Source organism: Panthera pardus, unplaced genomic scaffold (assembly GCF_024362965.1).
Source record: "Panthera pardus isolate Hobbes unplaced genomic scaffold, ASM2436296v1 HiC_scaffold_12, whole genome shotgun sequence".
Lineage (NCBI taxonomy): Eukaryota > Metazoa > Chordata > Mammalia > Carnivora > Felidae > Panthera > Panthera pardus.
The window spans coordinates 29,916,687-29,932,574 of record NW_026526677.1 but is presented as its reverse complement, the minus strand read 5'-3'; the positions used below and the strand labels follow the sequence as shown (position 1 = coordinate 29,932,574).

Sequence of the window (15,888 nt, the reverse complement as noted above, 5' to 3'; positions counted from 1 at the left end):
AACATGTAGAATGTGGCAGAAACTCAGTAAGAGCCTAACTAATGCTAAAGCTTTCAGCGAGCACTCCTACCCAAGAAGAGAGCAGTTCAGGAGTTACATCAGCTGAGCAAACCTCAGCAAAAAAGACCAGTAATTCCTCAGCAGTTGAAGACCACATAGCTCAAAGGACTATTTTGCTTCCCTGGCACCATGAGGACTCCAAAACATTTTGCTCACTACTATCTAAAAAGAATTTAGAAACCTCTGCACCCCTCAGTTAGAAACTATGTACCGTCACTTAGAAACCAACATTGTAAGTTGACATTTAAAATGTTTTATTGCTAGTGTAAAAACAGTTGCAAAGGATGTCTTTTCCAGCTGTTTACAAATATTGCCATTACTAAATAAAAATGTTAAATTTTTCTTTTAAATCTATCCAGTGAGATTAAATATCAGTACAATTTTATATCAACCATCATCCATTTTTTAAAATCCATGGAAAAGCTTTGTGGGGGCCTGGGTGCCTCAGTCAGCTGAGCATCCAACTCTTGATTTTGGCTCAGGTCATGATCCCAGGTAGGACTGAGCCCCACCCCCACATCAGGTTCCATGCTGGATCCTGCTTAAGATTCTCTCTCTCTCTCCCTCTGCCCCTCTCCCCTGCTCACGCTTTCTCTCTCTCCCTCCCTCCCTCCCTCTCTCTCTCTCTAAAATAAAATAAAATAAAATAAATATATGGAAAAGCTCTTAATCATAAAGTTTACCTGTTCCTTTTTCTCCTCAACTTCATATTTCTATCCCATTTCTTCCTTAACAGAAACACATAAACAACAAAGGAAAGGTTCAGAGCCCTACAAGAAGTTTATGGCACCAATATTTCAAAATGTCCCTTTGTTTGATGTGCTTTTTCTACTCCAGGGTGAAGCACCATAGTAGATTCAGGATGAGGGAGAAGTATGCTCTGCCTAAGGATAATAAAAGATGGGAAAGGAGAAGAGGCATATACCACATTTGCAGGGAGAATAATTGTAGTAAAAAGTACACATGGAGGGATGCCTAGGTGGCTCAGTTGATTAAGTGTCTGATCTTGATTTCAGCTCAAGTCATGATCTCAAGGTCATGGGATCAAGCCCAGTGTCGGGTTCTGCACTGATTAAGATTTTCTCTCTGCCCCTCTCCCCAGCTCGTGCCCTCTCTCTCTCTCTCTCTCTCTTTTTCAAAAAAAAAAAAAGTACACATATAAGTTAAGAATTAGTCATCTATTCCTTAAAACTACTCTTCTTGCTCTTTGGGTATCTGCAGAGGAACAACTTCAGTTGACTTAACCTCCCCATCTCCCTAAAAACCTAGATGCCTTCCTGGAGGAAACACAGAAGGGCAGAAATAATGGGCATCTGAGCCTCATTATCCACAAGGCTGCTACCTAAAAGAATGGTTAAAATTTTTTGCCTCAGTCAAATTTAGTTTTTACTTTTCTCTAGTACCATGAGTGACACCTTCTGTGAAAAGTCAAATCAAATTTACACAAATTCTCAAAAAATACTTCTTTGCATATCTTGTACAATGTGTGTATGAGTTTGCTTACTTGAAACATGTATCTCCTTCCTAGAGTAAACTCTAACATATGTTTTGCAAACTCAGTGACTTTCATTCCCTGTCCATAGTCTTCAACCACTCTAGGATCTTAGATGCTCCAATTCTGAGGATGAAGAAGGCCATTAGTCTCAGTCTTACATTCAAAATAGTCCACAATTAGCCATTTTCCTTACCTCCAAATAAAATTATACATACAATCAAAGAGATATAGTGACAGAATCATTTGAAAGAGACAGTACAAAACTTTTGTCCCTTCACCAGATCATGCTCCCTATATGGGTTATGAATTAATATTTTTAGGGGTGCCTGGGTGGCTCAGTCTGTTAAGTGTCCAACTTTGGCTCAGGTCATGATCTCACAGTTCATGGGTTCAGGCCCCACATTGGGCTCTGTGCTGACAGCTTGGAGCCTGGAGCTTGCTTCAGATTCTGTGTTTCCCTCTCTCTCTGCCCCTCCCCCGATCATACTCTTTCTCTCTCTCTCTCTCTCAATAAGTACACATTAAATTTTCTTTAACTTTATATAGTTTATCATCATAAAAAATAGAACAATTATATTGTGGGGGGGAGGAGTGTTGACAGAGTTAATCTTAAGTGTCATCATGTAAAATATACCCAATGGTTTTTATATCCTCTTTTGACATTTCTTCATTATTATACTCTGAACCTCAAAAAAAAAAAAAAAAAAAGGGGGCCACTCTCAACCTATGGGAGATCTTATCTACACCCACTGCTCTTATTTCCTCAACATCACTTCTTTCTTTTTTTGTATCAAGTACAACTTGTTTGAAAATAAATCTTACACACTCCTAACTTCATACCATTGCCTATATTAATCTCTTTTTCAAGCCCTCCCCATATTTCAGTTAATGAAGCATACCTTGCCTACTAACTGCAAACATGGAGCTCCAGTCCCATTATAGCTCTGCCTTGCTGTCTCAACTCATTTTGCACAAGTATTTCAATTGCCTATGTATAATATTAATAATCAAGGTATTACTTATATGTGGAATTAAAAAACAAACAAACAAAAAAAGGTCAAACTCATAGAAACAGACAGTGTAAGAGTGGTTCCCAGGGACTGAAATTGTGGAAAATAGGAAGATAGGAAGAAGTTGGTAAGAGGGTACAAACTTTCAGCTATAAGATGAATAATATCTAAGATATGACATGGTAACTATAGTTGATAACACTGCATTATATATCACTGAAATTTTGCTAAAAGAGTAGAACTTAAATATTCTCCTCAAAAAATATATATAAATATATGAGGTGATGTATGTGTTAATTAACTAGATGGTAGGAATCCTTTCACACTGTAAACATATATTAAATCACTATGATGTACACTTTAAATATCTCACAATTTTGTCAATTATACCTGAATAAAGCTGAAAAAAATAATAAAGATGATGATAGCTTACCATGTCTCAGGTGCTGTGATAAGAGTTTTATATACATTAACTACTTAATCTTCATAACAACCCAATGAGGTCATTATTATTATCGTTGTTACTCTTATCATTATCTATAAACTGAGAGGTCTGGATTCGATGGCCTCTAAAGCTCACTTCAACCTTAAAATGCTTTCATTCTATTTTTAATCTTTTTTATAAATTCCCATACAACATAGAATCTGTACCACATATTTTTAGTACTTAAGTACACACTAATAAGCATATCCTAAAAGTTTCATGTGCCTACGCTTTACCTCCAAAACAAGAATGTAAGCTTCCCAAGGGCAAGGTATTGGACAGTTCTGCTGTATAATCAACCCTGGTTAATGAGCACATAAGGACTATTCAACATTTCATCATTTGAGTTTGTCTTCTTTGGTGGTCTAATTTTTTTTTTTTTCATGGAGTAGGGAGATCTTTTCTCACCAAACAAGATTAGGTTAATTCAGTGACTGCCACAATCATAGTCCCTAAGGACACCACACCACATAGTTTATTTACAGGGATTTTGACACACATTGAAAGTCCTACATGTGTCCATCTGATGGTTAGATGGCAAATAGGTTGTGGCCTATGTCAGGGTTTGTTTTTCTTTTCTTTTTTTTTTTCCTTAACATAATTTATTTTGTTTTGTGAAGACCAGAGTACGTATCTACCCAACCCTGATTTAAACCCTGACCGTATTAAAAGAGCCTTTTTTATTTTATTAGTCATTGAATGTAAAATTCAATGCCAGAAGTATAATTAGGGTATCTAGACTGAATTTCTTCTGCTAGAACAGCACTGTCCAATAGAATTTTCAGTGATGATGTGGCTATTGGCATTTGAAATGTGGATAGTGAGACTGAGGAACTAAATCATTTTATTTTATTTTTTAATTATAACTAATTTAAATTTTAAAACCTCATGAGATTTTAATAGTGTATCAGGCAGTGCTACTCTAGAAGATATAACTCACCTGTGGCTTGCCAAGGCTAAAGACTAGGATCTTTTCAGTACTTTTATGTTGTTATTCTCTTTTCTGAAACTTTGAATATTTACTTCCCAGTGACATAATAAGTGTTGACGAATGGTTTCTTGATGTATCCTTATCCATATATATGATTTGCTTTATTTAGGAACTTGAAATATCTTAAAAATTTAGTAACAGTATCCTGATTATTTTTAGGAAATTATGTAAACTTGATTTTCTGATATAATTAATTTGAAAAACTTTGAAGACAGTGATAAATTAATGCTATACTCCTTCGCATCTTTGTTACATACATAAAATATGGGCAAATAATGAGTTATATTATTTCAAAATCAGTAATTTATTGCTTTAATTAACATGTATTCAAGCTCATGCTATTAACAACAACAGGTGAGAGGAAACCCATGATATGTCTCTTAATAAAATAAAGCAAGGCAACGATTTCCAAAACGTTTACTCTGCGTCTTCTTCATCAATCAATAGTTAATAATCAAAGATTTTTAACTAACAGTGACAACACTGATCAATTTGAATAGAAAATAGAAAATGCTAGTCAATCCTCAAGAGAGTTGGTTTTCCTCCCCCTAGGAATATGCCTTCAATACTGCTTTAGTTCTTCAGGGGGAAAAAAAAATTCATATTCTTGTCCATTCACACAAACCTCTCGGTGAGCATTATTGTTTTGGGAGGAGGGGGCAGCAGGCAGGGGGCCCAGGATGTTGACGGAACAGATAGGATGTCAGGTGAAGATAGAATGCTGTGCCCTCTCTAACCAGCTGAAGACTCGGCATGATTGTTTTCTTACAAATAATACCTGTGGGTGTTGAAACTGTTCAGGGAATCTATCAAACACACTCTTTCACTTTGCTGCTGTAACTCTATAAAATTTATTCTCATTTCAAAAGAGTCATAGGCAATAATACCTGTAGGTGGTTGAGTAATTTAAAGAAAATTTGTCAGGTCTACTTTCACTTACTTTACCAGAACAATTCTATACTTATTTGGAGGTTTTAAAATGCAACATTTTCTATTCAGTATGATTAAAAAATTTCAAAATAAGAGCCCCTTATCTAAAGAGTTGTCTTAAACTAAATATAAGTAAAGAAAATATAATATTAGGATGTTTTAGAATAAAACTTTGATCCAAAAAGGAAAATAAATTAATGTTGTTTTTCCATTTTTTATAATTATATAAATAATTCACACACAGATGTACAAGAACAGAAAATACCTGACCGGTGTGACATTAGGAAAAAATATATTACTTTTAATGCCAAATTATCATTCTCAGGAAGTCATTCTCAGGAAAAATCTGAAGGCTTAGGTCTATAAACTTATAAAAACTATCTACACAAATTGAAAAATATACAGATGGAAGAATAAAGGTAATAACCTTTCCAGATTAATTAACTTTCCTTGGTAAGTCATCAATATTCATATTAAGTTTACTTTATATTAAGTATCATAAAACACTTAAAGGTAGACTTTTAAAATTTTTCTATTAATGCAACTGACATTTTTAGTCATAAGTTCAGAGGGAGAAAAGTTCAATAATGCTTAGTTTAAAAATGTATTTTCTGTATTAATTCATTTAAAAAACATTAAAAAGTTAATTAAACAATTAATCAAAAAAGTGATAACTAACACTTTTTAAAGTGTTTATTTAAAAGTGAAGATATATTTTCAATATCCAGATGGAACTTACTCTTCATTAAAATGTTTACAATCACATAAGCAGGAAAGTTTATCGTCCTATACAAAATTACTTTAAAATATCATTTTTAAATAAGAGCTCTTACTTGGTTCTTAACTTTTGAGGGAGTGTTTAATATTAATAAAAATAATATTTTGAATTGAAAGGTACCCAACTGAGATGCTAATAAAGCTCTCTGTTTCTATGTAACTGAATTATCAGGAAAAAAAAAAAAAAAGGAAAAATCTTTAAGTCTAATTTTTTTCCAAAGTGAGTTATTCAATAACTAGTTTTCATGGTAAAAAGTTCAAATTTGAGCCAAAGATACATATTTGATACTTTGTAGTATAATTCTAAGAGAATTAGAGAAAAATACAGATTAGAAAATTTTTCTCCTGACCTAAACAGCTTTATGACAAATCAAATGAAATGTTCCATGAAGATAAATGATGGAAAATAAACAATATTTCAATATTGTTTCCTGTTTTATCTATCCCATCATGGTTTTTGTCCCTCTCTGTAATAATTACCTATGCACAAACTCTAGATGGCAATATTGCACTTACTGTACTTTCAAGAAAATTGTCACAGTCAGTCCCCACATATCCTCTTTATCAACATTTTATGTGCCACGGATCTATAGCCTCTTATTATAAGTGTAATGAAGCAGAAGTTATTGAAGCATTTTATTGATTGCTCAGATCACAAGTTTACTGCCATACTGAATTGGCACCTTACTCACTGAAGCAAACTGCTGACACCTTTTTTAAAAAGTGACAACTACATCTATTTCATGACCAGAAATCCATTTTCATCTCTATCAAGACAAGAATGCAATTTTCACTTCATTTAACTGATGTTAGGCCTGCTCAAAGCATGACACTTAGAAAAAGACACAAGTTTAAGGTTCTTAAAATACTTCAAGTAACTAGAATGCAGCTTGGTTTCAGGAGAAAAAAATCAACAATCATTCAAATCTACAAACAACCTAATATTCTATAGAATTACCTAGCAGAACCTTAGAAGTAGTTTTCAACTACTTGAAACTACTGCAACACAATTTTAATGTTTTTAATAGTAAGTTGTATTTATATATTATTGATTTTGCTCCAAGCTTTTGAAAGACATCAAGAAGTTCAAAACTGAACTATTTTGGGTGTTGCCCCACTAAGGCTAAATCAAGGAAACAGCCCAATTTCTAGTGTATATTATAGATGGGGATCCTGTTTAGAGCAAATGACTATAGTTAACAACACTATATTATATGCTAAAAGTTGTTAAGAGAGTAGATCTTGAATGTTCTCACCACAAAAAAGGAATGGTAATTATGTGAGATGACAAAGGTGTTAACTACCCCTACGATGGTAATCATTTCATTATATGTAAGTGTATCCAAACATCATGTTGTACACCTTAAACTTATACAAAGTTTTATGTCCATTGCATCTCAATTAAGCTGGGAAAAAAGTAGCTGGCATACCAATAATAAAGTATACATAAAGAATGAAATAGAAATAGTTACTCCTTCAGTCATGTTAAGACCAATAAATGACTTTGAGTGACCTAAGATACAAGATATAAAAAGACAAACTTTCAACACCTCTTTTATGGGGAATTAAAATATTAACATTTCTTGGAAAATACTTTTTGCAATCAACAAATTCTGTCAGTACTAAATGTAATTCAAGTATATTTTGAACTCAATCTATTCTGAGTAGAATTATATTATTATTTCTTTGCTACCTAAGTATCAAACTGATTAAGAGCGTGGGTACAGTGGGCCAACATTAACTTAGGAAAGTTTTTAAACAAAATCTAGAGCTTTGGTAGAGGTTAGTTTAATGTAATAAGAAAACACATTTCAGTGTTAAACTGCAAAACTAATATATGCTACAGTTGGATGGTCATTTCCTCATCTAATTACATGCCTGCAAAATAAAGTTATAGTACAAATCCAGTTTAGAAAGTGAAACCCAATCTCTGAAATAGAAATTCAGTGTCTGAGATTCTTATACCCAAGACATCAAATATAGAACATTTAGAAATAGCATGTAACAGCATTCAAAAAGTACTTTGTTTAATTAATAATTAAAAGGACCACATACACAAAAAGCTTAAATCACTTAGGCAGAAAGTTATAGTTTTCAATAAACTTCATCAAACAATGGTCTATTACAAACAGCCCAAGTACATATTTCCAAATGAAAATTGTAGAAATAAAACATTTCCTTTAGCTTCAGACATAAATAGAAATTGCCAGGTTTTTTTTTTTAAGTTTAGAAAATGCTTGAAGAGTTTAAGAAATATTTGGGTGTATTTTCTTTATTTATTGTTTTTAAGTAATCAACAAACTAAAATTTAATTTCAAAGTTGATCATTTCTTTGCAAAATATGGAAAAGGAGAAGTAAAATTCAAAAAAACCCTTCAATTTTTTTCATATCTTAAATTCCACAAAGGCTATGATTCTCTTCATAATTAAGATGGTGATTGCTAAGATATCATAGTTAGATACTCATTTCCTTTGTTTCTGTCTGAATTTTAAAAATGACTATGCAATCTATAACAACTGTTAAGCTATACTGTGAACCACTTTAAATGATTAAAGCTGGATACTTATGAACTCTTTTTGAAACTATTTTAAGAGTGCAATGCATTCATTATTTAAAAGTATCTGAGAATTTTGTTGGTTGGGGAAAAATTCAAAGAAGTATCAAAATTAAGACGACATTTCCAGTAATGAATGTTTCCCAAAGATCATGTTTGTACTTAAAATCAGTCATTCCAAATCATTATTTATATAGCTTCCTGGCACAGCTCCATGGACTTTCATGCATCTCTACAGTGTTTCTGAACAGACTGACATATATTTTGTTTACTGACAGCAACTAAAAGCTCTACGTAGGATCATAAATAAAGAAGATCATGTTTAAAAATCACTAATATCATTTTAAAAGGTAGTGCAGGCTTGTGTTTTGGCCTCTGTTTAGCTGTGTTAGGCCTATGAATGACAGCTTCCCTGCTTGAAGCACACAGAAAGCACAGCCTTCCTCATTCACTGACAGGACTGTGGCCTTTTCACACGTTCCTTCCACAGCAGTGTTTGTCCCCAAACACTGGAACTCGACACAATGGCATTCCTCCTTCAACACCCCCACCAACAGCACCACTACTTAACAAGAATGCTAATGAGATGAACGGGCCCTGTCGCTGAAAGTGTTAACTGCATTTCATAGGAATGCATTTATGCTACTTCAAAGATTACCAATTAAATAGATTCTGCTTAGCTCTGAGCAATTTCTAAGATGTTTCCACTTTTAAGGAAATGAATGTGATAAATGTAAGACAAAGTGACTTTATGCTGTCCCATATATAATATCTCATTTTATATACATGAATCAGTATATACTTAAGACCACACTAATGTAGTGGGCTTAATTCAGTTGCATGCTATAATAGCCAAGTTAAAGTTAAAAACTGAAAAATGAATATGTTTATAAACATAAAACCAGTAGTTCTGACTTTCCTTTTAAAGCTTTATGATCACAGTTTATTTGAAAGATATTTCCTTTGGGAATCCCAAAGCATCCAATTTAAAGTTTGTAATCTTTTGATAGAATCTCAGTAAAACAAAATTACTGTTTTTATATATGATCTCAGAAGTGAAATGAATAGAAATGATATCGAGAGTTCATATAATTATGCAAGTTTAGGTTTGTTAAAAACAAATAAGAATCATCATCCATTTCCATTTTACCTAATGATTCCTCAACACGATCTTATATAAAAGTAAATAGAAAAGGCTATTCCTAAGGTCAAATGAAGTAAATGCAGTTCAAATAAAGTTCATCAATGCTAAGAAGGATATCTGCTAAGAAGTCCTACTCACAAATAAAGCAACTGCCAGGCTTAACACTTAGACACTGATGACCTGATAATGGTACCACTACAGTGACTTTTCTAAACACTGCAAATAATTTTAAATTAAGTCATATTATTACAATACAAAAGAAAAGAGGCTCAAGAATACATACAATTGGGCATATCTAAAATAAATAAAAATTTGCATGGAAATGCATAATATAAATTTTCTATTTCCTTTTCTTCACTTTTATATCTTAAAATAAAACCTAGACAAGTAACACATTAAAACTGTTGAATGCAAAGCTTTAAGCTATTACAACTTAGCAAAGGTAAAAGGTTTAGTTAGGAAGGGCAAAGAGCCTAGGTTCTTGAAATATGTCCAAATTTGGCATAATGTTGATGATATAGACAACCTCAGAGATGCTAAACATGTTAATTATTGTTCATATTTTGTTCAAAATGTATTTTTCATCAATTTTGAGTCATAAAGAAATCTTTAATATCAAAGCAGCAAGTAATTTTTAAAACATTTTCTTTTTTCACAATACACAGAACTCCTTTCACTCTAGTACAACTGTATATACTTATTTCAATTTTAGATGTTTAGGATAATGGAAAAAAAACAAGTTGTTAACTATTTTCTGAGCAGTTTCTTATCTCTAACATCCTCACTTTTAATAAAACTTAGAAAATGATTTACGTTTTTTTAAGATTTGATTTAAACAGTGCTTTTCTTGCACTAGAGTATGGTCTCATTTTTTTTTAACATCAAATAATTTTAAACTAATAGGTGGAATCAAATCACTTAATATCAAATAAATGATTACAATTAAACTGGTCATAATCCATTTTATAATATAATTGTATCTTAAAGGTTAAATAATATTTCAGTTTAAATAATTTAATCAAAAATACAACAAAACATAATTCTACCAGTTTTTATATATGATACTGGTTTGATAAAGAATATTTTTTAAAAGTTTGGATTTTTATTTTTCATATTTATTATCATAAACAGCCTTAACTATGATAGTTATTAATCCCATTTCTTGATCCACTGAAATTAACTAACTAAGCAAACAATCACATTTTGAGAATAAAAGTTTCTCATGGGAAGAGATTTCTTGCTAGTTCTGGATACCTTAGTTCAAGAGTTTCTTCTAGCCAATACAAGTTGAACTTTTCCAAACCAGACAGCAGGAGGTGCTGTGTGAACACTGAGACCGAATGGCATTCTTACCTCCCATCCCCCAGCACACACACAATAATAGCAGAATGCTTTCAAAATACTCATTTTTCAGTGGCCTGTGGCCTGAGATAATGAGCCCAGTTCTAAAATGGAACCTTATAGTTAGAAATGGAAAACCTAGACTTTATTTAACATGGTAAAATGTATGCTTAACTTCTTAAGACCAAGTACAAAGAGGATTCTAAAAATGTGGTAACTCCATTTTTATTTTATAAATGGCCATCGTCATTCTGCTTTGCAATGTGAATTCTACTTTAGGATAAATCAAAGTCCCTATAAGTAGTTATAAAAAAAAAAATCAGTCTTTACACACACACACACACACACACACACACACACACACACACACACAGAGTTATAGGATGGGATACTTAGAAATTAAAGGACAAAACCAATTTTAAACTGATTCAGATATATTAGTTCTATTTCTTTACTTTATAAACATACAGGTTAAATAAGCATAAATGAAGTGAGTTAGTCCTGACAAGAAATTAATTCACAATTTCATTTCACAGAATGTGATTGGTTTACATTTTAGCCCAACTTCTACAACAGCAATTCTGATTTCATACTGAAAAAAACAAAAAGAAAAGAAAAGAAAAAAGAAAGCTGAACATTAAAACCTTCAACTGCTTTAGGAGCTATTCATTTTCTTGCTTAAAGTAACTGTCTATAGAAATTCCACATAAGGAGTTGCCTTCGCTTTGCACAGTATGCAGCAAGAAAAGATGAGACATATGACATCCCATACCAAAAGACAGATACAATTAGCCCCATTATTGTTGGCTTTGAGATTACAGAAGAAGCATTTTGGCTCCCTAACGGGCACTGAGTTCACAAAATACATGTCACAGTTTTTTTTTTTTTTTAATGACACAATGCCAATCATTGCTTCTATACAACCAAGTACATTTTAAAACACAGAATAAAGCAAGTTTTAAAGAGGGGTGACTCACCTGTTTATAATATTTTTTTGCAGACTTTAGTCGTTGGTACAAGGCCAAAAGAACTCCTTGGATGTACATCTTAGCTCCTGAGGGGCTGAAACCTTCTCCCTTAGAGACCCAAACTGGTCCCCGCAAAGGTGTGATGGAATTTTGCAGGCATTTTTCAAGCAGAGGTACTATGCAAGAAAATAAGGGAAAATAAATTCTTTTGACCCAACTGAAATGCACTGCCTGGAACATAGCCCCAGTACCAGAACTAACTCTTAACATCTATTATTTATATCTGACCTGGGTTAAGTCTTACAGAGGCAATTCCTGCATTACTAGTGGCCACCATGAAGGATGTATTTATATTGAGACACCCCCCCATGCAAGACTCATAAGCTTTGTGAGCACACCTGAATAGTCCTGAAGTGTGCCTAACTAGCTGCACAGAGTGTCATGGTGTGCACTGATTGCCTTATCTTCTCATTTATCACAGATGAGTTGGAACCAACCTTGCTGAAATCTACTTGCATTGTCCTGATAAAATTGTAAGATCCATGTTGTTTCTGTATATAGCTTCCCATAGAGGAGTCTATATACCTAAAACATCACATCTGGAAATTATTCATAAAATATAATCCACACCTTCATAAGCCATGCTATTCAAGTCTTTTCACTGCCATTGATTAAATAACCCATAAAAACAGGGTGGCAAGGCTGTTTAAAAATAAAGGGGAGCATCTTAAGCAAGCATTTTATCATACCTTTTTGTTTTTAAGTTTCTGGCATATAAGCTAGTCAAAGATTTAGAATGCTATTCCAGTAAGCATTTTGTAAACAGAGAGAAGATATTTACTTGTTGGCCTGTATTGCAACATCTATACTGGACTTGACAGACATGTTTATACACTTTTTCACACGATTAGCTTATAAAGTCTTTCTAGGGTAAAATAGTCAAATAACATGGCAGCTAGCTAACATTTTTCAAGATTTAATTTCCCTCTGAAATGCCAGAAATAAAGAAATAAAAAAAAAATCTTACACGCATTTGGGAACCCAGAAAAATGAAAGGATATCATTTTTTAACTTGGTCTTAAGTATACACATGTGACATAGTATAAACATACAAAATAACTATATGGCTTGGCTACCTTATTCTGATACATATTTCTACTAGAAAAGAAATTAAATAGATCACCAGCAAAGAAAATAGCTCCTAGCTCCGTGCCATTGGTTATGTTATATGTGGCATATTTTATGCAGAGAGGCCTAGCGTAGCAATCTGGAAATTGAATTACAATTAGGTTCAGCTGAGCTGCTGAGCCGCTGAGTTATGCAAATGGCCTTTGCTACTGGTATTCTGCTGAATTTTGCTCTTAGTAAAAAAGTTATGCATTTTATGGCACTAAGTTCTGCAAGTCTCAACCATAGCACAATTTAAATTCTTTCTAATGTATTCAACACTAAGGAGAAGGTTGGAAATAGAACTTAAGCTTTTCTAAAACTACTATAAAGTTAAAAGAAAATTATGACCCAGGGACTATTTAGACATCTTTAGATGTGTGCATGAAATTCACTCACCCAGCCTCAGAAATTAATTCCTAAAATTCACATATCAAAACCATGTTTATCCCCCTGAAGCAACTGTTTTTCTCTGTAAGTGCTGTTGTAACAAATACCTCAAACTTTTACAAAATATAAGATCATATAAACTATGAAGTAAAGAAAAATAAAAAATAAACGTATATCAGAATTGCAACCCGTCAATCTTTAAGAAATATTCACAATATAAATCAATCTTGATTATAATTTTTCCTAAAGAAAACTAGCTTAAGAATGATCAGTGCTTTCAGTTAACTGCATTCATACATTACTATGTATTGAGTTTTAACTTGTAAACTTTTAATTTGGTACACTTATTGAACATACCACAGTTTTTGAATATGGAAAGGCATTACATAAATAGCTATTAAGTTGAAATAATTTAAAGTAAACTGAGAAGTAGGTAATAAGCTTGAATGATCTACATCCTGGATTTAATCTTGAATTTAAACCTGAGAACATGTTATCAGATTCTCTAGTCCTACAGTTTTATTCATCCATGCTTGCCACAAAATAACTTTCAAATTCTTTAAGTCAGCCCAAGGGATTCCAAAGTATAATTTCATAGATCTTCTAATACAAACTCTACTTTTTGCAGGTTTGTGCCCTCTTAAATAAAAATTTAAGAAAAAAAAAGTAAAGTTTAGGAAAAAAAATTATACCAAAATCCAAGCAGTGTCAGAATTGATATAGGATAGAAAATAGCTCCCATGCTCCACATGATTTATGTAATTAGGAATACTATGGAAACCAGAAATAGCAAAGCAAAGAAAGCAGTATTCACAAGCAGGTTTTATAAGAGACTTCAGAATCTGCTCTGAACTTGTTGAATAATCTGTTCAGTATTCCAGAATCTCCCTGCTGGAGGCAGGGTCCTCATTATAACCACAAGAGTGCTAATAAAGGTTAGCCTCTGAACTAGGGATTAGAAGGCTCTTTTCTTTTTGGAAGCTGCAAACTAGTAACTTTGATGATCTTCTTGAAAAGGAAGACAAAGCACACTCCAAGAACAAACAATGTTTCCACTAACTAGGAAGGTACAGAAAACATAAGAAAATGATACGCCCTAAGTACTGAGAAAGGAAGTATAAATATAAGCCTAATCTATTTAAAAAATTAAATTTATTAATCAGTTAGAATACTTCCCATATAAAAGGAGACTTGACCTAAAATTATAGTTTTGAAATATAATAGAAAATTTGATTAAAAATAAGTCAGTTGGCTTTTCACCCCCAACCATAGATTTTTTTTTAACGTGTGAATTATTTTTTAAGGATTTTGGTGGATATTCTTAATATTCTATACCAAAGACAACTCATAAGTGTTCTTAACCAATGGTTTTCTTTTATGTAGAGTTCTTTTTTACTCAGTTTCTGAAGCAAAGTGCATTCTATTAAAGAAGACTATTGCATAAAGATGTGGTGCAAAAAACAAAGGCAATTATTTAGAGAGGACAATAGATACTTTTCAACCTTGGAAAGAGCATAAACCTAGATGTTGCTATGAGCTAACAAGGCCCATGAGAGATACTCAGTGAAAAAATAAGTCTTTCCCAGTGAATGAACTCCAAGGTATTATTTTGTGCATAAACCACGAGTTTCTCCTTCAAACTACTACTCATAAATATTGCCTCAGAAAGGTTAGCTGGCTGCTATCTTCCTATATTCCTTTAATATTTCTGTGTAGAGCTACATACAGCATTTTGTCTTAGGTTTGAGGCCTTAATTACAGGTGTTCTATCTATTTGCTCCTATTTACATAGTTGCAACAAGAGTTTTGCTTTCCTGTATCTCAGTATTTTCACTAAATAGGGCCTCAACACTTTTATTAGATAAGTGGTTTGGAAATTAATCATTCATTAAATTTGTCAATAAGCATAGATCAGTCAAATGTGATCATTCCATTGGGATCATTACCACCACTGCAGAGGTGCAGTTATGAGGTTGATAGCTTTTTATCCATTTTGTTTATTCTCAAGTTATGACTGCAGGGAAAACAGATGAATCCAACAGTCTCATTGTGTTTGGAGTTAAGACTGAGGATGCTAAGTAAATAGACCATGTGACCAAAAGAAGTAACTTCATTGGGTAGAGTTAATATTGAGCATCATGGGTAAATCGATCATATGATTAAACATAGTAGCTATTTTAATTTCATATCTAACAATTGATACTTTTCTTACTCACGCCATTCCATTTCCCTTGCATTTCTTCCTCCTTTTTTCCACTTGTTAATATATTCTTGTCCTTCGAGGTTCATATCAAATGTTACCTTCTTTGGCAAAATATCCCATGTTATTTAGGCAGAATTAACTGCTCCCTCCTCTATGTTTCCCAGAGCATTGTTTATAATTTTATTTTCCACTGATTGATTTGAATTAATCCTTATCTTCTCCACTCCCACTCCCATCCTCCAGTATATCATAAATGCTTTAGGGTTCTGAGGCCATAGAATTTTTTAGTTTGGTAAAAGCAGTGCTTAATAAATGTCTACCAGATGAATAAATAGTACATTGGATATACTGTGGACAGTCTTTTAGGAACTAT

At 32.8% G+C, this 15,888-nt stretch overlaps 1 protein-coding gene across 2 annotated transcripts in view; it reads right to left on the bottom strand.

The window, feature by feature from the left end:
* Window positions 1-15,888, bottom strand: part of DCDC1 (doublecortin domain containing 1) — a 485,161-nt gene that overhangs the window by 369,464 nt on the left and 99,809 nt on the right. For both annotated transcript variants that reach the window (XM_053899858.1, XM_053899859.1), the window contains one exon: window positions 11,765-11,931. In XM_053899858.1, coding sequence (XP_053755833.1) covers window positions 11,765-11,931 — 167 coding nt within the window. The remainder of the gene's footprint in view (window positions 1-11,764; window positions 11,932-15,888) is intronic.